A 27,199-nucleotide genomic window follows, 5' to 3' on the forward strand; every position below is an offset into this window, starting at 1 on the left:
AACAAAGCAACAGGAATATCACATCTTAAAACTTAAACCACAAACCCAATTTTATCTGGAACTGCTGTGTTGTATTGAAAATATCTAAATATATTTAGAAGAGTCTGAGTCATCTGGCAGAACGGTGGTGTAGCTGTGATCAATGAGTGTCTCTGCATAGGGGAACTGGAATACAGAGCATTCATCCAGGGCTTGAGAACAATTAGGGATGGGTTTCAGGCTGAAGCATCACGGAAGATGCACAGCCAGTGGAAATCCTTGATGCAAAGTCTCTGAGGCTGCGTGCTCACAAGGTAGTGGAGTACCGGTGAGTTCCCGCGGAGTCCAGCCTTAGGAAGACACATACAGGGCATATTAGAACAGAGAGTCTGCATCTTTTGGCACAAAGGGCTGTGTCCTGAGAAGCAACTCCCGAGGCCAGTTTCACTGCTTTCAGTGATTCTAGAATCAGAATGCCCGGTCCTAGCCCTTACTTGCTGTGTCGCACTAGCATGGGGATGTGGGTTCGATTCCTGGTCAGGGAGCTAAAATCCCACATGCCTCATAACAACAAACTGAAATATAAAATGGAAGCAATCCTGTAATAAATTCAATAAAAACTTAAAAAAAGGTCCATGTCAAAAACCTCTTTAAAAAAATCAGAAATAATAATAAAAAAAGAACAAGAACAACTGACTTGAAGGGAAGTGTGATATTCTGACAGTGGCTGCTGCTGCTAAGTCGCTTCAGTCGTGTCCGACTCTGTGCAACCCCATAGACAGCAGCCCACCAGGCTCCACCGTCCATGGGATTCTCCAGGCAAGAACACTGGAGTGGGTTGCCATTGCCTTCTCCTCTGACAGTGGAGGAGGAGTTAAAAAAAAGGGGGGCCAGTTTCTGGAAATTGACATCTCCAAAAATAAATATCTACTAATTTATTGTCGTAAACTCAGTGTACTCAGCAAACTATATTAATTTAGTTTTGAACATTTTGTCAGCATTTGACATGAAGTGAATGAAGATCATTTGTTCAAGTGCTCCTAGCTGTAGAGTTCTCATTAGTCTTTGACCAAAATATTAAATTAATTCAACCATTGCAACCACTGACCTGATCTGTTCTTAAACATGGTGGCAACAAACCCAGATTTCATAGGTAAAATCTGGATGAAGGATTCAAGCACTGAACTCTGATTTAGTTTAAATCTCTTAAGAACAAACATTTGTCTCAAATGGTATATCTGAGGCATCCAGAGTATCTAGAAGGATGCCTACTACTGAGTATCAGCTTTAAGAAGCAAAACTGAAATAAGCATGGGCATCTGCTAGAGCTGCGCTGAGATATTGCCACATATTCATGAAAATACCCTTTAGAGCAAAAGGGGAGTATGCATCCAAATGTGTGTGCTCACCCTTTGTATTAAATAGTTACTCCTCTGTTATCCTTTATAACGCTTTTTTTTTTTTTTTAAGATTTTTTTAATGTGGAACATTTTAAAAATCTTTATTGAATTTGTTACAATACTGTTTCTGTTTCATGTTTTGGTTTTTTGGCCATGAGATATGTGGGACCTTAGCTTCCCGATCAGGGGTCAAACCTGCACCTTCCTGCATTGGAAAGCGAAGTCTTAACTAGCTGACTGCCAGGGAAGTCCCTCATTTATAATTCTTTCTTTTTAATTAATTATTTTATTTTAATTGGAGACTAATTACTTTACAATATTGTGGTGGTTTTTGCCATACATTGACATCAGTCAGTCATGGGTGTACATGTGTTCCCCATCCTGAAACCCCCCTCCCACCCTCCCCATCCCATCCCTCAGGGTCATCCCAGTGCACCAGCTTTGAGTGCCCCATTTCATGCGTCAAACTTGGACTGGTGATCTATTTCACATATGGTAGTATACATGTTTCAATGCTATTCTTTCAAATCATCCCACCCTCACCTTCTCCCACAGAGTCCAAAAGTCTGTTCTTTACATCTGTTTTTTGCATATAGGGTCGTCGTTACCATCTATCTAAATTCCATATATATATTCATATGCTGTCAATACAATATGCTGTTTTTCTAACTTACTTCACTCTGTATAATAGGTTCCAGTTTCATCCACCTCATTAGAACTGACGCAAATGCAGTCTTTTTAATAGCTGAGTAATACCCCGTTGTGTTTTTGTACCACAGCTTTCTTATCCATTCATCTGCTGATGGACATCTAGGTTGCTTCCATGTCCTGGCTATTATAAACAGTGCTCTGATGAACATTGGCGTACACGTGTCTTTCAATTCTGGTTTCCTCGGTGTGTGTGCCCAGCAGTGGGATTGCTGGGTCATAAGGCAGTTCTATTTCCAGGTTTTTAAGGAATCTCCACACTGTTCTCCATAGTGGCTGTACTAGTTTGCATTCCCACCCACAGTGTAGGAGGGTTCCCTTTTCTCCACACCCTCTCTAGCGTTTATTGCTTGTAGACTTTTTGATGGCAGCCATTCTGACTGGCGTGAGATGGTGCCTCATTGTGGCTTTGATTAGCGTTTCTCTGACCATGAGTGACAGCAAGCTTGATAGCAAGCTTTTCCTGCTCCAGCCCTGCGTGCTCTCTGTTTCCTGAATGGACCCTGCACATCTTTGCCCTTCTCTGCTGCCATTCCAACAACTTGACAGTTCCTGCCGTATCACCACCCTGACCTTCCCAGATCTCACAGCTCCTCTTGAATGTGGGGGACAAAGAGTACAGGGGGTGTGTTTGCCTGGAATTGTCTGAGGTCTGTCCCCTCTGCACCAGCCCACTTCACTCAGTTCTGTTACAGCAGTCTCCGCTGGGAACGTGCAACAAGGATTTCTCAGTGCTTCTCCTGGACCAAAAGCTCTTTCTTTTCCCTTTCAGATGAAGTTCACTGTGGCTACAGACCCAAATTTTCAAACTCAACTGTGCTGCAGGCTCACGAACTGTTGAACGTCCAGGATGGCGAGTTCCCATGGCAAGTGAGTATCCAGATATCGCAGAAACACCTCTGTGGAGGCTCAATCATCCATCGGTGGTGGGTTCTGACGGCTGCACATTGCTTCCCCAAAATCTTGTAAGTTTCTGAGGCGTTGTCTTACTTTACATCAGTCTTACTTTCCTCAATGTATTGCCTGGGCTGGGTAGCTTAGTGGGTTACTACACAAAATTTGTGAAGCCATGGGCTCTACCCCGAGTGTGTTCCCACCGGATTTGTACCGAAAGGTATCTGCTCTATACCTACTCTCTCAAGTTAGCCATATCCAAACATTGGCTGCTCGTCGTGACTATGCACCCAGTATTGGAAAATCAGTACAAAGCTTCCCCTCCCCTGCCTGCCCTCTGTGTAGACCACGCACTGTATTCACTCACTGTACACATACAGGCTACCACATGCTGTTTTAAGTGGTGACAATATGGTGGTCCACAAGACAGTCAAGTCCCCAGTTGTCAAGGATTTCACAGTCTAGTGTCTTGGGTGGATGCAGCCCACTGTCTTTCACGGGAAAGTCTCCTTGAGCTGACTGTTCACTAGCTCAGAGTTTTGCCTGAGTTTAGGCCCCTGACTTCTGCCACTCTGATCTCTAGACACTCTTCGGGCACTGTACACCCAGTGCTTTGGACTTCTCAGTATTCAGCTGTAAACTCTACAAAGTGTTAAAGTGTTAGTCACTCAGTTGCCTTCAACTCTTTGCAACTCCATGGACTGTAGCCCACCAGGCTCCTCCATCCATGGAATTCTCCAGGCAAGAATACTGGAGTGGATAGACATTTCTTTCTCCAGGGGAATCTTCCTGACTCGGAGGGATGGAACCTAGGTCTCCTGCATTGCAGGAAGATTCTTTACCGTCAGAGCCACCAGGGAAGGCCAGCTGTTTATAAATGTGCCTGTAAGTGAGAAATGCGATGCGGCTGTTATCACATTGTAGTTCGTAGTTATTATATTCATTCTTTAGGTTAGAAATGACCTTGGAAAATATCACTGTGGTCATGGGAACCAGAACACTCGATGACTCCCGCCTGGAGAGAAAGCAAGTGCAGAAGATAATTATTCACAAAGATTATGAACCACCTCACCTGGACAGCGACCTCTCCCTGTTGCTGCTTGCCACACCAGTACGATTCAATAACTTCAAAATGCCCATCTGCCTGCAGAAGAAGGAGAAGACGTGGGACCGCTGCTGGATGACAGAGTGGGTGATGGCTCCTTCGTATGGTACGTGCTTTCCCTTCTGAACCCAGAAAAAGCTCGCATTTAGGCATAATGCCTAAACGTCTAGCCCCGGGCTAGATTGCATGATGCTTTGGAAGACTCAGGTCTGAATTTTGGCCTCACTACTCTCGCTTTGTGATTCTGACCTGGCTCCCCCAGATTATTTTCTTCCACATTTTTTCATCTGTAGAAGGACAATACTGCAGCCTTCAAATAAGCTGTGTGGATTAAATTAAGTGAGATTATACACGTAAGGGCCTTACCATCAATAGAAGCCTGGAACATCAGTTCAGTTCAGTTCAGTTGCTCAGTCATGTCTGACTCTTTGCGACCCCATGAATCGCAACACGCCAGGCCTCCCTGTCCATCACCAACTCCTGGAGTTTACTTAAACTCATGTCCATCGAGTCGGTGATGCCATCCAGCCATCTCATCCTCTGTCGTCCCCTTCTCCTCCTGCCCCCAATCCCTCCCAGCATCAGGGTCTTTTCCAATGAGTCAGCTCTTCGCATGAGGTGGCCAAAGTACTGGAGTTTCAGCTTCAGCATCAAGTCCATCCAAGGGAACACAGATGAACTAAATACATGGGGGTGATGGTAATTTCTTTTGGAGCCCAGAAGCACTGTAGAAAGGAAGTTTGGATTCTTCCCTCCTAGGTTGTTTTACAATCACATCTCCCCAAATGTTTATCATCAGATGAAGCTCATGTAGACTTCCCTGGTGGCTCAGATGGTAAAGAATCCACCTGCCAATGCAGGGGTCAAAGGAGATGTGGGTTTGATCCCTGGGTAGGGAAGATCCCCTGGAGGAGGGCATGGCAACCCACTCCAGTATTCTTGCCTGGAGAATCCCATGCACAGAGGAGCCTAGTGGGCTCCATGCGGTTGCAAAGAGTTGGACACGACGGGGTGGCAACACTTTGACTAGACCACCATCCTGAGATGACTCTGAGACAGTGATTCCCCAAGCAAGCACAGTCCTCTGCCACATCCAGGCTGACCAGACAGGGATGCGGGAAGGGGATAAGTGGGATCCTCTTGGATCCGGGTTGTTTCTTTCCTTCGAGATGGCACCTTTAGGTGTGCCATCCTCCTGGCTTCTCCACTGGCCTGGCAGAGGTGGGTACAGAAGTTAGGCTGTTATGAACCTCCACACAAGGCAAAGCCTGGCTGTGAAGAAATGGTGAGGTCACTGAGAAAGCTCATTCCATATTCACCTGGCAGAGGCTGGGGTGAGGGTTTGGTAGGCTGCTTCCAGAGGGAGTGAGCTTCTCAGTGGGAAGGAGAGAAATAAGCAGAGACGGGAGATGGTGGAGAGGAGACTGAGTGGGCATTGCATTAGGTCACTCTAAGTCTGTGATGGTCTGAGTGTCTACACACTTGCCAGAGCCTCCACCCTCATCGCTTGTGGGCCCATCCCTCTCTGTGGTGGGGCAGTGCTCATTCTCACTCTAGCTTCCTCATTTTGCTAGACCGAAAGGACAACTCCAACATATACCTGCAGAAGCTGAGAGTGGTGCAGATTACCTGGAGAGAATGCAGCCAGAGGGTAGACCAGCTCTCCAGGAACGTGCTCTGCGCCTGGCAAGAACTGGGCACCAAAGGCACCTGCCAGGTACTCAGCCCCCATCTCAGGTCCAACCTCCACATGTGCCACCACGTTCTGGGTTCCCAGGAGGGAGACTAGGAGGGAAGCCCTAGCCCAGGGGTCCCCAGCCTCTGGGCCATGGACAGGAGGTGAGCTGTGGGTGAGTGAGCCAAGCCCCCTCTGTATTTACAGCTGCTCCCCATCACTCTTATTACTGCCCAAGCTCTGCCTCCTATCAGATCAGCGGCAGCATGATAAACGTAATGTGCTTGAGTCGTCACCAAACTGCCCCCCAACTGAGTCCAGGAAAACTGTCTTCCGCAAAACCGGCCCCTGCTGCCAAAAAGGTTGGATACCACTTCCCTGACCCATGCCACTAGGACCCTCTCACTCTGCACTCTGGTCAGAGGTGCTGTTGATTGCTCTAGACTGTTCCTTCCTTCTTTTCTCATTCTCAGGGAGACAGTGGGGCACCTATGGTCTGTACTATCCACGGAAGCCGGAGGCTCTTCCAAGTGGGTGTGTTCAGTTGGGGCATACGATCTGGCTTCAGGGGGAGGCCTGGTATGTTTGTGTCTGTGGCTCAGTTTCTTTCATGGATCCAGGAAGAGACAGAAAAGGAGGGGAAAGCCTACACCTTCTCAGGAACTCAGAGAAGCAGCTCCCTGCATCATGTTCTCTGGTACCCCTTGTGGTTTGGCTTGGGGGTCTCAAGTACAGCTTACCAGCATGTTTACTGGTGATAAATCAGGTCACTAAGCTTCAGATCCATGCTATCTTCTCCTCCTTTCTCCCCACCCACCCTTACACCTATGAAGCATTCCAGGGTTTCTCTGTCAGGCCCTGGAGGATAGACAGGGACTCTGTGATCCCGAATCGCACAGGGGCTATTGCTCCTGCTGCTTTGCGGTGGGATGTTAAGATCAGTGAATCCCACGGACACCAACACATTGCCTTCCTTCTGTTCTATGAGAACCAGTTGATCAGAAGTTGTGCCAAGTGGAAAACCATGTGAGGAATAACTAGTCATTTAGTGAGTTATGGGTGGTTAGGTGGCAGAAGCTTTGTGGGCAAGGAAGACACATCCACATACAGACTAACATCTGTTTCTATGATGAAAAATTACTGCCTGCTCCAAAAGGGAAGAAGTCAAGTATGACTGACCTTCCACAAGATGGGTTACATGTCTGACCATCCTCAGCCTATGGATGATGGCCACAACAGGGTACCTTGAGGGTGCTGAGCCTCTGTATGGAGTTGTACTTTTCAATGCCTAATTTAACACCTTGTCCTCATGATTCAATTAAGGGATGGACTTAGAGGATCAGCGAGCAGGTCACATTTAATAAATTCATCCTGACATTCCTACCCAAGATTTTGTATTCCTTCTTTTATATTTTACAAAGAATTCCATTTAATGTAGGCCATCTCTTATCCAGGGTTTTAGTCTGTCAACTAACCAAACAGAGCTACTTCTAACTGTACCAGGTTACTCATTAGAATACAGATTTTCTCTAAAGTGCTCTCAGACTGATACATTTGGTCCAATCATATATTACTTTATCCTCTGCCTAATTCTTTTAAAGGGCTTTCCTGGTGGCTCAGTGGTAAAGAACCCACCTGCTAATGCAAGAGACATGGGTTTGATTCCTGGGCAGGAAGATCCCCTGGGTAAAGAAATGGCAACCCATTCCAGGATTCTTGTCTGGAAAATCCCAAGGACAGAGGAGCCTGATGGACAGCCCAGGGTCACAAAAGAATGAGACATGACTGACCGTCTTAACAACTCCTTTAGATTCTCTTCTCACACGTAATCCTCAAGCGTCTACAAATATACATCAGCAGAATGTTGCAGGTCTGTTATTGTGGATAATATCTTCTCCTGGGTCAGATGTAGCTGGTCCCATATGAAGGATATTGGGATGACTTTGCTTATGGCTCTGACTGCCATAGGAGGTCGTAGGGGTGGGTCAGGGGGGAGAATCCAGTATCGTGTATGTATGTGTGCTCACTTGCTCAGTTGTGTCCAATTTTCTGCAGCCCCAGGGACTGTAGCCCGCCAGGCTCCTCTGCCCGTGGAATTTTCCAGGAAGAATACTGGAGTGGGTTGCCGTTTGCTACTCCAGGGGATCCTCCCGACCCAGGGATGGCGAACCCAAGTCTCCTGCATTGGCAGGAGCATCTTTACCACCAGCGCCACCTGGGAAGTCCCCAGCATCTTCTGGGAAAGTAATTTCAGTGAAGTCGTCACAGAGTCTTCATGGAGAGGAGACTAGCCCCCAAGAATGGGGTAGAAGGGCTGCTTCTAACAGGAATGGAAGTTCAGTGAGCTTTTGAGGTATTTTATTTTATTCTTTTTTGGCTGCACCACCCAGCAGGCAGCATCTTAGTTCCCCAACCAGAGATTGAGTCTGTGCCCTCTGCATTGGCATCAAGGAGTCTTTACCACTGGATAGCCAGGGAATTCCCGGAGTTGAGGTTTTAAAGTACACTAACTCATTTTAATCCGTCCAAACATTCCACTGTAATTTTCTTGGTCACCTTCTTCCCCAATTAATCACTCTTTATGTGTGGACCTAATGAAGTTGTGAATTCAAGTTATGTCGTCATTCTGCCATCTGCAGGACCAACCCTGGGTCTAATTTTTGACGCAATAGATAAAGAGATTCCTTTAGGGCAGTTGTAGAAACTTCTCTGGCTGTTGGATAATGCCTTTGAGTTGAAAATGTAAAACTCCAATATTATCGTTGTTGCTTTTCCTGTAAACTTTCCACTGCATTTGGTAATAGTAGCTCTTGTACTCTCTTCCACCAGAAAATGCTATTGCAAACGTCACTTGTTCTCCTCTAACAGGCTTCTAAGGATGACAGGTAATAATTTGAGAAACTGTTTTGACATTGCATACCCTGGTCTCCCAGAATTCCATTTTCCACCAGCAAAGAGGTCATTATTCCCTTCAAGTCAAATTAAGCCTGACAAGAAATCTTAGATTCCCATCTTTGCAGTTGTAGTTCCTGAAACCACTTTCAATACCAAATAACTCTATCAGTCAGGATTCTATCAGGAAAACAGAAAATAACCTACATATCTCAAGCTGAAAGGGATTTAGTACATAGAGATGGATGCTTACAGAACCATTAAAAGGGCTGGAGTGCAAAGACCAAGAAAAACAGTTGCTTGCTTTGTGAAGCTCAGTAGACCTCAGGGATGATAATAACTCACTGCTAATCATCTCATGATTCTCTTCCACATTAAAGTAACAATTTGCGGAAGGACACCCAAACTTAAAGCCAAAACCTCTCAACTGTATTCTGCTGAAATCTTCATGCTTGTGTACAGCTGCTAAGGAAAACAGTGTTTCTCCTGGCCTCCTGCCTTCTAAAACTCACCTGAGGATCTAAATTTGAAGCCTGTTGGGACTCTGAGTGACGTGAGCAGCTTTCAGCATCTAAAATTCTTAGGAGAGTTTAGAAAGGCAGAGATGGAGCTGAGCATCAAGATACAATAGCTGGCACACTGATAAACTAAATGTGGAAAGTAGAAGAACAATTCCCTCCAGTGGTTGCTATGAGGATTAAATGAGCTAACACCTGCAAAGTCCTAAGCACAGTATATTATACATGCGTTAAGTGCTTGACATTTTAAGTTTTTGGTTGCTGAATCATTCAGTTCAAAAGACATCCATCCTGAATACACATATTGTCAGCTGGATGGCTCAGCCATCAGCCAAACAACCAGATCAGGAATCAGGCTTGTGAAGGTCCCCATCTATGAAGGTCCCGTTTCCAGAAAGCCCTGGGTAACCTACACAACTGCCTGAGTGACCTGCTTCCCCCTTCCTGCACCCCAGTTCCTGGTCATATGCTCTAAGTTAGTCAATAAAGACTGAATCTGCGAGACCCTAGACACCCTACCCTCAATGCTAATAAAAGCAAGATCCCCAGGTCTGTTATAGCTTTCTCTCTCTCCGTGCAACCTGGCTGTGTGACCCCTCAGGTGTGCTGTGTACACTCCAGGACTTGGAGTAAAAAATCTTACTCCTCAAAGTTCCCTGTTGGGGTTCCCTGGTGGCTCACTGGTGAAGAATCCGCCCTCCAATGCAGGAGATATGGGTTCGATCCCTGGTCTGGGAAGATCCCACATGCCTCAGAGCTACTAAGCCCATGCACCACAACTATGGAGCCTGTGCTCTAGAGCCCGGGAACCACAAGAGTGAGCCCGTGTGCCACAGCTGCTGAAGCCCGTGTGCCTGTAGCTCGTGCTTCACAATGAGAGAAGGCATCACCATGAGAAGCCCCTGCATCACAACCAGCCCCTGCTCGCTGCAGCTAGAGGAAAGCCCACGCAGCAGTGAAGACCCAGCACAGCCACAAATAAATAATTTTTTTTTAAGTTCTCTGATGGTTTTTGCTGAAGCATATCCTGCCATCCTAATGAGAACCACAGAGGCTGATCCAGCCACTCATTGGAGGAGACGTCCATGGGGGCTGGCTGCAAGTAATACGGTCTGGACGAGTGCCACCCATATTCCTAGCTGACGGCATGGCTATCAATAGGTTGAGACCAACACAAAGCCATGAAAAGCCTTACTGGGCAGTTGGCTATCTTTATCCGCCCTGAAAGAAGGACGGCTCACAGCTTTCAGCTCTGTTCTCTGGGAGGGAACACCAGGATGATACTGCAGTTATTTTCCATCTGTCCCCATTTCACCACTACTCATCCACTGCCTGTCCTTCCCTGAGTCCCAGGAGGCTGACGCCTCCAGACTAGTCACCTGGGGGCGGGGGTGGGGGTGGGGCGGTGTCCCTGAATGTCACATGGCTCGCCCTTGGCAGTGGGAGGCACTCACAGAGGCGGGAGGCAGGCAGGAGGAGATTGGGGGACTTCCTCCCTATCCCTTTCCATTGGGGCCACTTGCTCCCAGGGGCAGGGTCCCTCTTTGACCTGGTTCCTGCCGGAATCTCCCCTCCACACCTGCCCTCCTCACTGGATTTCAACAGCAAGGCTTCCTGTTCTTGTCCCATGGCTGACGGCTACAGCCAGTCTCTGAAATGCCCTCCTTCATCAGGATACTTTATGATGCCCACAGCCTTCCACCCTGCCATGAAAGTAGCCTCACTTCAATTTTCTGAGTGGAATTTCCTTCTGGGACCTTCTTCAATTTCTCTGCTCAAGGTCATCTTCCTAAATACCCGGGCCTGAGGTTTTGGAGCCGTCCCCTTGCTTCCCCCTCAGCGGGCTGGAAGGAAATTCAGAAAGTCACAGCAGAGTTCAGCAGATGGTCAGACCATGGATTCACACTGAACTCAAAGACTAGACTCACCGCCCTTCCTGGCAGACGTGAGGAATTCATCCCCAGGAGCCCACAGGCTATCAGTAACAGCAGGTCCCTTAAGGAGACAAGAGTCCCAGGTCCTGCCTCGCACCCCTGTCTAAAATGGAATGTGTGAACCCAGGTCGTGTCTCTGTGGCCTTGAGCTCAGAGACCCCGAGCAGCCTGTACCAAGGAAGAACTAGGGCACAGCTGAAATCCAGAAGGGAGAGGAAACAGGCGGAGATCCACGGGGAACAATGTCTATTTCTTAATCCGTCTCCTGCCCCAAATAGCTGGGCTCTCCTCCCCCACTGGTGTTCACTGTGTTCCTCTGCCTGGCAGCAGGTGCCACCAGGCCTTAAACTGGGTCACAGAGGGCGGCAAGGAGCCGACCAGGCCCGCAGGCCACAACCTGCCCTGACTTCACTCCCCAGGCTCCAGACTGGAGGGGCAGAGCCCAGACTCCAGGCGGCCCCTGCCCTCCAGGGCTTCCCGCGGGGCCCCTGCTGCCCAGAGCCCCAACCAGCGAGGGGGCATGCTCTGTCCACCCCATGCGGGGGCAGAGGGGCCACACTGCCACCCCTCCCACTGCAGCCGCAGTGAGTGCCCTCAGGGACCCCTCCTCCCCAGGGCAGCCAGAGGGCCCACACAAGGGCTCCCGACACCCTGGGGGTGGAGCTAGTGTAGAGGGCAGAGTGTAAATTTCAGAATCAGAAAACAAACGAATTAAACCCCAGACTTGAAACCCCAGACCCTTGAGGGACAGGGAGGGAGATGCTTGCTCAGGATAACCCAGCGGGGAAGTGGCCGGGGGCAGGCCCCAAGCACCCACCGCTGTTCACCACCCCCGCCTGTGGCCACGTGTCTGCCCCTCCCGTCCGACCCCGGCCCCCTGTCCCGACCCCGCCCCTCCCCCTTCCCAGGATCCCTGGCATCTGGTCCTGATGGTGCCTTTCTCTCCACAGGTTCTGTCGGAGCATGGTCTCGGCCTGATCACCACGGGCATCCGGGAGGGACAGACCTCTTGCTACATGGAGGATTACCACGAGCAGTACCTAGGCAAGAACCCCAGTGGGTTCTGTGACCTCGGGGGCAACGGAGTGTCCTGTCCCTGGGTATTTATTTTGGACCCAGAGTTCACATGTCGGAACCCTAGCCCCCAGCATGGCTATGTTTTTTGATGGTGACACTAAGGAAAGAATGAGCTTCCCAAGTGGTGATAATGGTAAAGAAGTCACCTGCTAATGCAGGAGACATAAGAGACCCCGTTCGATCCCTGGGTCCGGAAGGGCCTCTGGAGGAGGGCATGGCAGCCCACTCCAGTATTCGTGCCTGGAGAATCCCACACACAGGGGAGCCTGTGGGCTACAGTGCATACAGTTGCAGAGTCGGTCATGACTGAAGCGAGTTAGCATGGTTAGCATGCGTGCCAGGAAAGAATTATGGCTAAATGAGGTCACAAGGCAGGGTGGGGGGCGGGTCTCACTCACTGCCTGAATCCACAGGGAGGCCATGTGGGTCGGGAGGAACTGGGTCGGCTGCCACCTGGATCTTGGACTTCCAGCCTCCAGCACTGTGAGAAGATAAATTTCTGTTGTGTAAACCAGCAGTCTACGGCATTTCGTTAGGGCAGCTCGGTTTGACTGAGCCAGAATGAAAAAGGAATCTCTTCCTATGTGGTCGGCCCTGGAGGTCACAACGAAAACACTTGAAAGGAAGCAGGCAGTTGTTTTGTGGTTCACAGTGGGCTTTTTGAAATGCACAAAAGCATTTTTTAAGTCTGGTCTTTGAGATATACTTTAGGAAATTACCTTTGTAAGATATATGGTTCCATGAATTCTGACAACTGCCGTATGGTTGTGTAACCACCACCACAATCAAGGCATAGCACTTTCCACCACCCCAGAAAGTTCTCCGGTGCCCCTGGGAACCCACCCCCTGCCCCAGATCTCAGCCTCTGGTGACAGTTGGCGTGCTCTCTCTGCCTGTCTGGGCAGCATATGGAAGGTAGTAGCCAGCCAGCCTCTTCAACTCAGCGGAAGGTCTTGGCGTTTCCTGTTGCCAGTGGCCTGTTCTTGTCATTATTCAGGACTATTGCTGTTGTCGGGATGGGCCACTGACAGACAGGTAGCGTGCTGTTTTTAAGTCAGTCGTGTCCGATTGTTTTGTGACCGTATGGACTGTTGCCCACCAGGCTCCTCTGTCCATGGGATTCTCCAGGCAAGTATACTGGAGTGGGTTGCCGTTTCCTTCTCCAGGGGATCTTCTCGACCCAGGGATCGAACCAGCATCTCCTGCATTTACATGTGGGTTCTTAACCGCTAAGCCACCAGGGAAACCCATGTAGGGTGCCAGTTTTCAGTAATTATGTATAAAGACACCATAAGCATCGCGTACCACACCCACATGTCTTATGTGTGGACATGTGTCTTCCGGCAATGGTGTTTTGATAAAAATGTGAATTCGTGCATACATGTGCTGGGATACTGGGAATTCTTGGGGATCTGAATGACGATTGCGCACATGCTGTGTTCTCCTGTTCAGAAGTTTAGGGCCAGCCATGGAAGCCATGTAGGTAAGCCAGGTGACGCTGGGAATCCTTTATTTATGCCCTGTTCCACCATATATGAACACGTGCCCTCCAGGGCCCCGAAGTTTGCAAACACTTAGGGCTGCAGCGAAATATTTCTCTCTGCTGAGCCCAAATTCATGCTGTTTTCCAAAGAACGGAGATAAGAGGCTGTGTCTCCCATTTCAGGCCCCCTCCTGGCAGAGAAAAGATTTGAGTTGGGTTGATGAATTCTAATGTAGGGCTCTGAGTCTGCGCTCGCTCCACTGTGACACCTGATGTGTTAGGATCAGCAGTCTTGGGTCCCTTCTGAAGAAAATCTTCAGCTCTCTCTTTTCCTGCTGCATCAGTGAATCTGAGATGCCTCGATTTACAGGAGACCAGCTGGTGTGGAGTCCTTCCACTCTGCTTGCCCTCTGCATCCCTGAGGACTGGCTCGTGGGCTCATCAGCTTCCGGTCCAGGATGCCTCCTGGCTGTCTTGTCTGGACCGTGCTGGCTCCACCCAGTGCCCTATTGTGACCTGGGCAGCAGGCTGGGCTGTAAGAGTGCAGGCACAGACAGCGAGGCCCTGAGGGGTCCCTCTGCACTGCACATGAGTAGTCCTACCTGAAGCCTCTCCATGGGCTTGAGTCAACGCCAGGGCCAATGGCAGGATGGAGGGACGGAAGAGCCGTGCTCCTGCTGCCAGCTGCCCTGCTGCTGCGCTGGCCACACAGCAGCCTGGAACGTAGGTCTCTGCTGGTGCTCGTAGTCTGCGCCTCTCCAGGGCTCTCGTCCTTTGCCACCATGTGTATCACCTGGGAGCTTGTGCAGAGGGTCAGGTTCTCGGATGCAGATTCTGTAGTTCTGGGTGGGATCCGTGGAACTGCCCCTCGAGTGAATCTGATGCCAGGGCCCCTGGACCAGACTTTCAGATCATTGCTCCCCACATACCTCTAACTGTGGAGAAGCCTGGTGTGTGTAACGTCTGTGTCAGGTACCAGTTTTCCAGAGTGAGTGGCCAGTGTAAGTATACCCCCTGAGAAGGGTAACCAGCTGTCCATCTGAAGATGCTAACTAGCCCTGTCCTGCAGCTTTAAGGCCCCGTGTGATCCTTGAAAAGAAATTTCTCTGCTGTTTTCTCTTTGAAAACATTCTGAAGGATCATGCGGAGCCTAATTGGTCTAATGCAAAACATAAATAATATAAGCTATAATGAAGGCAGTGTCTTAATACCTACTCTGGATTCATCTCCCTGGGTCTGGAGAAACTAGGGAGACTCGTGTTATATTTTCAAGTTGTTGTTGACAGATAGCCTCTATTACATGCTGGGAGCTGTTTATTTTTTTCAATTGGAGGATAATTGCTTTACAATGTTGTATTGGTTTCTGCCATACAACAAACTGAATCCGCCTTAAGTGTACAACGTGCCCTCTCTCTTGAACCTCCCTCCCACCCCCATCTCACCCCACTAGGTGGTCACAGAGCACCAGGCTGAGCTCGCTGTGTTATACAGCAACTTGGGAGCTGTTTTATGAGAAAGATGTCTTTTGGTTTTGTCTTTGTTTTGGGTGTGTTGTGTGATCTTAGTTCCTTGACCAGGGATCAAACCCATGCCCCCTGTGGTGGAAGCAAAGAGGCTTAACCACTGGGCAAGCAGGCAAGTCCACCAGAGAGATGTTTTATAGCAGAGAAAGACATATTCAATTCCTACCCTTAAGGAGTTTTATTATCCAGTGTCTGGAGGGAAGTATCAAACTTAGAAATGAATAAATATGTTAATTCTGGTTCCTGTTAAATGGTATGAAACATGTAAAACAGGCTAATGTGTTGGGGGATCTGCAGGGGAGTGCTGAGACTGTCCTAGGAGGAAGTCATGGAAAGCCTTCCTGGGACGACAAGACTTAGGTGGAGACCCACCCTATGAGAAGGAAACCTATTTCCAAGCAGAAATGACAGCAAGTGCAAAGGTCCTGAGCTGTGAATGAGTCCAATGTGTTTTAGAGGCAGACAGGCTGGTTTAGTTGGAGCAGAGTGAATGGGGAGGGGGTGCTGGAGAAAGATCGGCTCATAAAGGCACAGTGAGGACTTTGGGATTTTATTCCGGTGACAATGGGAAGCCATCAGAGAGTCTAACTGGGAGAGTGAAAAATGAGATGTGCTAGAGAAAGACATTCTGGCTGCTCCAGAGACTAGACTGTGGGGGTGCAAGAGTGGAAGTGGGGGGAGGCATTAGTGAGCAGGACAGGATAAAGGCCAGGCTGGGTTTATAGCCAGAGGGATGCAGAGGAGTGGCTGGCTTCGGTTTCAACATTGTTTGGTAATGTTGATGGAACTGGTCGCTGGGGAGTGAAAGAAAGAGATAACTCAGGGATAACTCCAGCCTGATCTTCTTGCCTAAGCAAATAGATGGGTGTGGTACCATCCATAGAACTGTGCCAGGCTCATGAGAAAGACATAGAGGTGAGGTTAAGCAAGTAGACGGCTCAGTTTGGGCTGCTTTAATTTGAGGCTCCTCTTAGATGTTCTTATGAACTATGGAATAGGGCAGTTGTTAAAGAGGGGGAGCTCAGTGGAGAGGCCTGAGGGTAAGCATGAGAGCTTTGAGTCTGTATAATGGTGATACTTGCACTTGGGCAGGGCTCGGCATTTGGCATTTCAGCCAAAATACATAGGGAATGAAGTGGTCTGAGGATTCAGCCTTGAGTTTTGGAAGAGGAGGTGGGTTCAGGGAAACAGTATGAGAAGCAATGGCCACTGATGTGGGAAGATGACCAGCAAGGACATCTTCCCAAGGAAACACTGCAGAGATAACCAGATTGAACCAAGAGTCTTGGGCTCAACTCAGACTCCCTGATCCAGACTTGAATGAAACCAAATGTCGTCCCTTTAAATTGATGTGACCCGAAAAAATAGGCAGCAGATTGTGTTAATACTTATCTTTGTATTGAAGATGAGGGGACAGAGGCTCAGAGAGGTTAAATCAGTGGCTCTAAGATATACAGCTAGCAAACAGCGGGGCCGACTCAGACCTTCCGACTTCAAACCCTACTTCTTTCCCTCTCCACAGGTTCCCTGCCAGGTAAGAAGTTTCCACACTAAAATCTGGAAGACTTGAGTGGTCTCTCCAGGCATGTTTCTCTTTCTCTCAGGGTGACATATACTGAAAGGGTCTTTTCAGGGAAAAAAGATTTTCTGAGACATCCTGATGGTGCAGGCAAAGAAAAAATAAGTGAAAACCTAAGATGAGACCTCCCTCTCTTTTTGGTCACATCTCTGGATCTGGATCAATTAGTCACCTGGGAAAACATCTAGAGTCTGGAGTAATTTCATTCCACTGGGATTTGCAAGGGAAGATCTGCAAATTCCCCCACCAGGAGTTTTGCTCTGTGGTGCTGGCAGACCCACGGCTTCATTCAGTTCTCTATCTGTAGATTATAGAGGCCCCTTAGGATCCCAGCATGCATGTGTGTGTGTTAGTCACTCAGTCGTGTCTGACTCTTTGTGACCCCATGGACTCTAGCCTGCCAGCCTTCTCTGTCCGTGGAATACTCCAGGCAAGAATACTGGAGTGAGTTGCCATCTCATTCTCCAAGGGACTCTCCTAAAATGCACAACCATGTGTCTCCTATTTTCCAAGCCAGTCCCAACTCTCATTTTCCACAAAGTTGAGCCGTGGAGCATGCAAAAATATAGAAGAACTTTTGTCCTCGCACAAGATTTTTTGTGTAAATACATTCACATTTCAATTTGCATGACCACTGACGGCTACACTTAAACTGTGGTACTTAAAATCACACACCTCTTAAACAAAAATTCAGAATGAGGAAGCTAAAGTTTGTGTCAATGTTTACATATAAGACTCAGAATAAAAAGTTATGTTTTATGTTAATTAAAATAAGAGGATGGACCTTCAGATTTCTGCATGGTTTTCCTAAAGATGTGGCATCAGACTTGCTCAGATCCAGGATCGAGGGGCAAAGACCATATGGTGGCATGAAAACGTCTTACACAAGTATGCAAATTCTGCCGTTTGTTATATTCCACTGTGTGAAGCCCTGGGTCTCTCCTCCCTCTTCCTTCTTCCTGCTCTTAGTGAAATGTGGCCAAAGAATGAACACTTCTGAGAAGTCTGAAATTTTGGGAATCATAGGTGGGGTGCCTGCAAACATCAGAGATTTCCCCTGGCAGATTCGCATCCTTGAAAACGGGAGTCATCTCTGTGGGGGGTCGATCCTCAGTGAGTGGTGGATTCTGACCGCAGCCCATTGCTTCAAAAGCGAGAATCAGTAAGTGTTGCAGATAGAACTTTTTTCAAAGCAATGGAGTAGAATATTTGCCCTGTGTTGCTCTTTAGTCTCTCGGTTGTGTCTGACTCTTTGTGTGTCTACCCCATGGACTGTAGCCCGCCAGGTTCCTCTGTCCTTGGGACTGCCCAGGCAAGAACACTGGACTGGGTTTCCATTTCCTCCTCCAGGGGATCTTCCTCATCCATGGATCAAACCCAAATCTCCTGCATTGGCAGGTGGATTCTTTACCACCAAGCCACCAGAGAAACCCATATTTGCCTCTGTGCTGTGAGCTGTGCTTAGTCCCTCAGTGGTGTCCAACTCTTTGTGACCCCATGGACTGTAGCTCGTCAGGCTCCTCTGTCCATGGGGATTCTCCAGGCGAGAATACTGGAGTGGGTTGCCATGCCCTCCTCCAGGGCATCGTCCCAACCCAGGGATCAAACCCAGGTCTCTGGCATTGCAGGCAGATTCTTTACCATCTGAGCCACCAGGGAAGCCCAAGAATACTGGGTAGCCAATCCCTTCTCTAGCAGAAATCTTCCTGACCCAGGAATCGACCCAGGGTCTCCTGCATTGCAGGAAGATTCTTTACCAGATGAGCTACCAGGGAAGCCTTTTGACCCTACATGCCTACTATCTTTTTATATTATTTATATATTTTATATTATTTAATTTTATATATTTTAATTATATTTTATTTGTATATCTATATATTTAATCATTTTATTTTATAATTATAATTTAATTATATTAAATTTTATATTTAATTTATTTTAATATTTATATTATTTATTTTTATACTTTATATTATTTATATTTTTAACATTATTTTGCCCCTACATGCCTGTTATTCACATTCATCAGGCATAAAAGAAAATACAAAGAGGTAGATACCTGTGTGGTTAAATATGACGCTTTGCAGGTAGAAAGAAGCTGTTCTCCTAGGATGCTGCACAGCTTGTTGTGTGGGTTCTACCCCGCAGAGCAAATGTTCCTTTGCTGCAGAAAGGAACAGCATTTTACTAAGTCCATGTAGCCCTGTGGAGAGTCCTTTCCTAAGCACTGGGCTGACAGTGACCGTGGAAAACTGGGGAATCCTAGAAGAATTAGGCCCTGAGGGTAGGGGACCAGGCCTGGCTGCATGGCAGAAGGCATTGTCTGAGCCCCAGTCCACAAAATAGTATTTTTGCAAAACTTCTCATTTGTCTGTAATACAGCCAGTCCAGCTTTTCTTGCAACTCAAGGTCAAGTCCCTCAACTACTTATGCCAGCAGTCTCCAACTTTTTGGCACCAGGGGCCAAGTTTCATAGAAGACGATTTTTCCATGGACCGGGAGAGGGGATGGTTTGGGGATGATTCAAGTGCATCACATTTATTGTGCACTTTATGTCTATTATTATTACATCAGCTCCATCTCAGACCATCAGGCATTAGATTCCAGAGGTTGGAACCCCCTGACTTATGCATAGTATGGCTTCCTAGACATTTGTTGGTGACATCTACAGGTGAATTTTGCCCAAGTCGAGCTGGTTGGCCAGAAGGCAGGGCAGAGCAGTCAGGTCTGGCTGCTCCTCCTTGGCTACGAGCCAAGTGCAGAGCCCTAGCTGCCCCCCTTGCCCCCAGGATCACAGTCTCAGATGCGGGAGGTGGGGCAGTTATTTTCTCCTAAGGTTCACTTTTCATCTTCCCACCACTTAACTTTTTCCTCTTTCTTTTATTTTGGAATAAGATCTACCTTGGAGGTCACACACGGTGAAGAAAATCTTGACACCCAGAACTTGACGAAGATAAAAGTGGACAAGATAATTATTCACAATTATTTTGACAGTTGGTTCTACTTTAATGACATCGCTTTGCTGTTGCTCAAATCCCCTCTGAGCTTGGGTGTCAGGATGGTACCCATTTGCCTTTCAGAGGTCACTAACATAGAGAGATGGAGGAACTGCTGGGTGAGCGGGTGGGGCACTACTGGTGAGTGACTGTGGCCCACCCTGGGGGTGGGGTTGGCACCCTGGCTGCGGTTTGCAACAAGAAGCAGACTCTGGAGGCTCTGCTGGCCCTCGGAGGTCTGCTTGGTGGACCTGGGCACTTCTGATTCTCAGTTAAGGTCCCACCATGAACCTTCTTGGTCTGCAAGGGAGCCATCCTTTCTGGGCACCCGTAGCAAGTTTCAGGTCCATATTGTGAGATAGGAACCCCAAACAGGGCCTCAGGGAAAACCCAGGCAAACATATTCAGTGTCCTGAGGACGATCTGGAGGAATTTGGAGGGATGTCCCAATAGGCAGGGGCTGGGCTCTGAGAACACGCTGATGTCAGCCAGGGCAACCCTGTCACAGATAATGGAACCAGCTCTTCTCCCCTGTGGCTAAAATCGCAAACCACAGATCCAGGCCAAGGTAGAGGAGATTCACCGAATATAAAATCGTCCTTCTAGAGTCAACTTCTGCTGCTCGGTTCAGCCGACCCACACCGTGGTGTCCTTTTGTTTTCCTTCTTGGTTAATCCGACGTTCCCCATAATCATCCGGGAAAGGAAAAACAGATTCCACTTGGTGCTGTCCTTGCAAGGAGGCACCCGAAATGGCTCTACATGGATCCCCACATGGTTCCAGAGCTCAGAGCTAGGTTAGATTCCTTCTTGGGAATTGCCCTCAGAAGGCTTTCAATAGCTTCAAAAAAAAAAAAAAAAAAGGCCACCTTCCTGTAGGGTTTCTCATGTTTCATTTACCTCATTTTCATTGAAACTCCTCTAGGATCCAGGCAGTGTTGTAGGCTCCAGGGGCTCAGCAACATACAAAGAGGAAAACATGCCCGTCTTTGAGAGTGGACATTCTAGGAGTTGGGCTCAGCTTAAGTGCAGAGGCAGTGAACTCGGGCCCTGGCATGAAGTCCACCTTTTTGGGCCATGGGTCCCAGGACAGAATTTGTCACTGCGGGTTCTCTTTACATCCTCATGGATTTGAATCAAACACCTTTTTCGGATCCTAGCTGAAACCTGGCACCCTTGGCAGTACCAGAAGATGGCTTGCTGAGGCTGAAATCAATAGAAACCCAGTCCTTGGAGCTCTTGATTCACAGAGAGTAGGTTCAAGAGTCTCCTGGATAACCCTCCTACTCCCTCCTCAGCCAGTCCAAATTTGGGTTGTTCCCTGGGCCACGGAGCAGTTCCATATTGTGGAGGTGAAAAGACATGATATGGGTGGGTCCACTAAAGGGGCCATGCAGTGCTCAGGGTCCTTTCCCCATCTGCTTCTTTTATGGGTCAGTTCCTAAGCGGAGTACGGAGACAGGACTCCAGAAAGTCAATATCCAGCTGATCAAGTGGGAAACCTGCTCTGAGCTGATGCCTCTACTCACCAAGAGCATGCTGTGTGCCGGGGACCTTGAAGGTGGGAAGGATGCCTGCCAGGTAAAGCTGGGAGAGAGGCTGCCCCAGAAAGCTGACCGACAGGGTGGGATACCTGGCTTCCCTCTCTCTTCTCTGAATAGGAGGTGGATTAAAACAACAGAAACGTGTTCCTCTCACAGATACCAGAAGTCCCAAATCAGGGCACTGGCTGGGCTCTGCTCCCTCTCGAGGGTCTAGGGGAGGACCCTTCTTTGCCTTTTCTGGTTTCGGGTGGTTGCAGGCATCCCTGGGTTTTCCTCAGCCTGCAGGTGCATCCTTCAGCTCTCCGCATCCATCTTCGATGATATAGGTGCATTATTCCAGTCTCTGCCTCTATCTTAAAATGCCTTCTGTGTCGCTCTTAAATTTTCTTTTTTCTTATAAGGACACTACTCGTTGGATTTAGAGCTCACCCTGATTTCAGAGTAATCTTCCCCAAAGATCCTTATTTAGACCTGTAAAGACTCTATTTCCAAACAAGGTCACAGTGATGGGTACAAGGGGTTAGGACATATCTTTTGGGTGGACACTCAGCCTGCTACAGAGAAGAACGCGGGTCAGATGGCCTTCTCCCCCGTGTGTCTCCTCTGATTTCTCTTCTTATAGGGTTGCCAGTCGTTGGATGAGGGCCACACTAATCCAGTGGGACTTCATCTTAAAGGAACTAATTACATCCACACAGATTCTATTTCCAAATAAGGTCAAATCCTGAGGTTCCGAGTGGACAAGAATTTGGGAGGGCTGCTCCGTGACCAAACAGGGGCTGTGCGAGGTAGTGGTTAGGGCCGCAGGCTGCCTAAGCTTCCCTCCTGGCTCCTCTACTCCCTGCCTGGCCTCCCCGGGCCTGCGCCTTTTCAGATTTCCCCGTCTGTAAAATGGGACACCTAAGGGTCTTTTGAGGACTTTCCAGGTGGCGCTAGTGGTAAAGAGCTTGCCTGCCAATGCAGGGGATGTAAGAGACGCGGGTTTGATCTCTGGGTGGGGAAGATGCCCTGGAGGAGGGCATGGCAACCAACTCCAGTATTCTTGCCTGGAGAATCCCATGGGCAGAGGAGCCTGGCGGGCTGTGGTCCATAGAATCACAGAGTCGGACAGGACTGAAGTGACTTAGCATGCACAAGAGTCTTCTTAGGACTATTGTGAAGATAAAGTGAGTCATGTACAAAAGCATTTAGAAACGCACAGAGCAGAGGAGGGTCACGGGAGACAATTCAAATACCGTCTTCTCCATCACCCTGTCTTACATCTGCTCGGTGCTCAACAGCACACAGAGTACTTCCACAAATACACCTAAGGGTTGTGAATAGCCCTGGGAAGCAGGCCTCTTTCAGATGGGAAGAGGAAGACCAGGAAAGCCGACAGCCTTGCAGAGGACACAGCAGGGAGGTAAATGACAGACGCTGAGTTCTAACCAAGGCATGATGGTGGCATCAGGGGGAAGAGCCATCGTTGGGGCTCCAAGAGAAATGGGGCTCCAAAATGCAGCAGCTCCACAAAGATTCAACTGCCACAAAGATGCTGGGAGCTGCTAGTGAGTGAGGCTTGCCATACATCACAGGGTGTTTTACAGAGGTCACCTCCTTCCCTTTACACAGCGGTCCTTTGGGAGAGGTACAGTGATCACCAGCATAAAAGGAGCCTCAAAACACTGAAGGAAAAGTTCACATTCTCTCCACTAAGTATTCATCCTGGGGTATGAACCAAGGTCTGTTTGGCTCCAGAAATTTAAGTTCTTAACTACATCTTTCAGCTTCCCAGGTGGCGCTGGGGGTAAAGAACTCACCTGCCAATGCAGGAAACCTGAGACATGGCTTTGATCCCTGGGTTGGGAAGATCCCCTGGAGAAGGAAATGGCAGCCCACTCCAGTATTCTTGCCTGGAGAATCCCATGGACAGAGGAGCCTGGCAGGCTACAGTCCATGGGGTTACACAGAGTCAGACACGAATGAAGTGACTTCCCACACATACATCTTTCACATAGACCCCCTTCATCCCTAGAGAAGTGAGTGTTACTCATTTTAAAGAGAGATCATGGGAATTTCCAATGACTTCAAAGAATTAGGTAAAGAACAGTTTAGTTCAAATTAAGTTGATGGACACAGCAATTTGTTCACAAAAACAATTTGGTTTTTAAAACTCAAACCCATATACTACGGGGGGGGGGGCGGTGTTGTTTGTTTTGTATTTGGATTTTTGGCATGTCGTTAAAATGGTAATTCTTCTTGACGTTCCTGTGTGTCACTTAGTATTCTCAACAATAAATCTTTGTAAGCTGTGAGACGCTATATGCTGCTGGATCCTATTTCTATAAAATAATAATGACGTGTCTGTGTATTTGCAAACAGGAGGATGCAGAAAGTTACACTGGACTAAGGAGCTGCCTCTGCATGGCTGCAATTACCAGTGTTGTTTATTTCACTTATTTATTTGAGCACACATAAAGAAAATGCCAAGGGTAGAGAAAGGTGCGCAGTGAAGAGGAAGTTCGCCTTTTATAATTGTCTATAATTGTTCTGCTTTTCTCTCCCAGAGAAATCACTGTCAAAGTATTAACTATATCTTACCTTTCATACACAATTGTGTCCATTCTTATATATAAATTTACTTATTAATATTATTAGGAGTATTCTTTATGTTCTTTTTCCATATCGCAGTTTTCTGATTTTTTTTTTTTAATCAAGATGCATGATTCTTTAATAGAAATTGTAAAATGGTCCAAAAGCTTTGGGGGCATGAAAGTTTGTGTGTTCCTTCATTTTCATGTCAATGATGTTTGTTCCACCTGGGCTTTTTTGGGCAATCTCTTTCATGATGCTTTAAGATTGGTAAATTGTTGAAAATTTGATGTTTTAAGCACAATCTAACATTTTGACACGATTTTTGTACTTTCTGCCTTCTGAATATATAGTGTGTACACCTGTTGTCTTAAACCAATGGCCTATTGTAAAGCATAATGGGTTTTTGGTTTGGGTTTTTCCTTTTAGCTATTGTGAACAACTCAGAGCAAAATGAAGCTTTTCCTGGGGAAACGGGAAGAATTCTGAAAAACCAAAAAGTGCTTAGAGGCAAAACAAATTTGGAAACCACTCCTTGGTACATCAAAACGAATGCATGTGACTGGACGATGATGGTGGATATTTACTTTTTGACCAAATTGTCATTCATCGCCATTGCTTTTGACTAAATGGCTTGCTCCCTTTTCTGAGAGTTGAAGAGCTGGGAGCATAGTCATGGTTGGAGAGTCAAATCAAAATTAAAAACATCCACCCATCCAATGACACCGTGTGCTTTGTGCCAGATGCCCACCCCTCAATAGGCTGTAAGAGCAACCTGCTGCCACACCTTCCACGTCCAAACAACTTTTCTCTCCTAGGGTGACAGTGGGGGGCCTCTGGTTTGCCAGAAGAAAACCAGGAAAAGCGAATGGTACCAACTGGGCATCGTCAGCTGGGGAGTGGGCTGCGGCCAGAAGAAACAGCCTGGAGTGTACACGCAGGTGTCTAGTTACCTATCGTGGATTGAGATGAAGACCAAGCTGTCCAAAAGGCCCTACAAGCATGAGCCAGACTCTGGGTACAGTTTGCTTCTATCACCCTGGGCCGTCTTAGTACTGTATTTTCTGATGTTTCTATTATCCCCATGACTAAACACTGCATTGGCTCAAACCCAAGTGTCCTTCTCAGCCTTTGAAGCAAGTTCAAGGGTGGGTTGCAGGTTGCCAGGAGGGATTCTGATACAATTAGCCGTGCCTGAAATAATCAGATACCTATACGTGTGTGTGCGTGCTCAGATGCTCAGTCGTGTCTGGCTCTTTGTGACCCCATGGACTGTAGCCCACCAGGCTCCTCTCTCCATGGAATTTTCCATGCAAGAATACTGGAGCCGGTTGCCACTTCCTCCTCCAGGGGATCTTCCTGACCCAGGGATCAAACTCGCGTTCCCTGCATCTCCCGCATTGGCAGGGGGATTCTTGCACCACCTGGGAAGCCCCAATCATCTACCTATGGCAGTGCTTAAAATACAACCAGGACCCACTCAGCTCCCCTGGGAGTTGGAGGCAGATTACCGACTTGACCCTGAGCCCTCTCCAAGAGTTTGGATGGAGCATTTTTTCCGTGGAGAGTGGTCCAAGGATCTCTGAAATAGAAAGCCTGTTCTTTTTCTCTCTCACAATCAGGTCTCTTCTACAGCTTCTTTCATTTTCCATTTCTGTTGCTCCTGCGTGGAGAAACACTTCAACTCCATGCTTCCTTCGCTGATAGCTTATCCCTGAGACCTATGGACTTGGTCTCCAGGAAGGTCCCTGCCCTTTACCTTCCTTTGCCTCCACTTGGTTCAGAGCCCCAGTGAACGCTGCTTCTGGCTCTCAGAGACCACGAGTAACAACGCTGAGATTTAGGATCAGCGCGTCACTGACTCAGAAATGTCCTAGAGAGGAGGCGGGAGAGAAACACACAGCTCATTGGGTTATTTGCTTTTTTGTTATTGAGTTTCATGAGCCGTTTGGAAATTAAGCCCTTGTCGGTCCAATCATGGGTAGAAGACCTAAATAGATATTTCTTCAAAGATGACATACAGATGGCCGACAGGCACACGAAAAGACGTTCAACATCACTCATTGGTAGAGAAATGCAAATCAAAACTACGGGAATTGGTTTTAACCAGTCAGAATGGCCATTATTAAAATATAAATTACAAATGCTGGAGAGGGGGTGAAGAAAAGGGAACTCGCCCACGTTGTTGGTGGGAATTAAATTGGTGAAGCCACTATGGAGAATATTATGGAAGTTCCTGAAAAAAATTAAACATTGAGTGACCATATGACCCAGCAATCCCACTCCTGGGCACGTATCTGGAGAAATCTCTAAATTCAAAAAGATATATGCACCTGTATATCTATAACAGCACTATTCACAATAGCCAGGACATGGAAGCAACCTAAATGTCCACTGACGGATGAATGGGTACAGGAGATGCAGTACATACATACACAACAGAATATCACTCAGCCACAAAAAAAGGATGAAATAACGTTGTTTGCAGCAACATGGATGGACCTGGAGATTATCGTGCTCAGTGAAGTAAATCACAAAGAGAAAGACAAGTACCATATGATATCACTGGTATGTGGAATCTAAATGCACTTATTTATAAAACAGAAACGGACTCCAGACATAGAAAACAAATTTATGATTACCAAAGGGGAAAGCGGGTAGGGGAAGGACAAATTAGAACACAATTTTTTAATCTTATTAACAGGCCTTTAGAAGACTCAGCATGGTCTGGCTTTTCCTATCTCTCTGGGATACTTCTCCCTAATACCGTTCTCATTCACAACCATTCCAGCCCCACTGGCTTCCTTGTTCTCAAACACCACAAATTTCCCCCTGCCTTGGGCCACGTATACTTCCTGGTCTTTCGGCTTCTATCCAAGGGGAACCGTGTTGTATTTCTCCATCCACCTCCTGACCCCAGAATGCTGTTCTCCGCCCCAACCTGTGTGTTCATTTCTCCTTTGCATCACTCAGAGTATTCAGTCCTCAGCTTACATGGCACCACCTCCCCCAACCGCCTAGCTAAAACAGCTCTAAACACAGCTCCACAGCCCCCAGGCCCAACTTACTAGCTTATCTGATTTGCCATCTCCCTATCGTTTGTGAGGACCAGAAATTATCTTACTTATTCACAGGTTTACCTGTTTATTGCACGTGTCCTCAACCCCTTGTCCTCAATACAAAGCCTCTTAAGGGCAGGGATTCCATGAGTCTATTCTCTGCCTGGACTCGCCCCTGATGTGACGACTATAACAGGCAGATGGAAAACAGCTATTATTACTAAAGTTGCACAGAGCTAGAGCTGTATATGTTTTCTAAAGAT

The 27,199-nt window shown here is 47.6% G+C and overlaps 1 protein-coding gene across 1 annotated transcript; it reads left to right on the top strand.

The window, feature by feature from the left end:
- The first annotated feature begins 2,937 nt into the window (after window positions 1–2,937).
- Window positions 2,938–12,271, top strand: PRSS51 (serine protease 51). Its single transcript, XM_052645238.1, is given in 7 exon segments — window positions 2,938–2,957; window positions 3,933–4,192; window positions 5,661–5,803; window positions 6,235–6,471; window positions 6,473–6,527; window positions 10,701–10,885; window positions 12,056–12,271. Coding segments are annotated over 7 exon segments (1,116 nt in total).
- The last annotated feature ends 14,928 nt before the right edge of the window (window positions 12,272–27,199 follow it).

This window comes from Budorcas taxicolor, chromosome 8 (genome assembly GCF_023091745.1).
Source record: "Budorcas taxicolor isolate Tak-1 chromosome 8, Takin1.1, whole genome shotgun sequence".
Taxonomy (NCBI): domain Eukaryota; kingdom Metazoa; phylum Chordata; class Mammalia; order Artiodactyla; family Bovidae; genus Budorcas; species Budorcas taxicolor.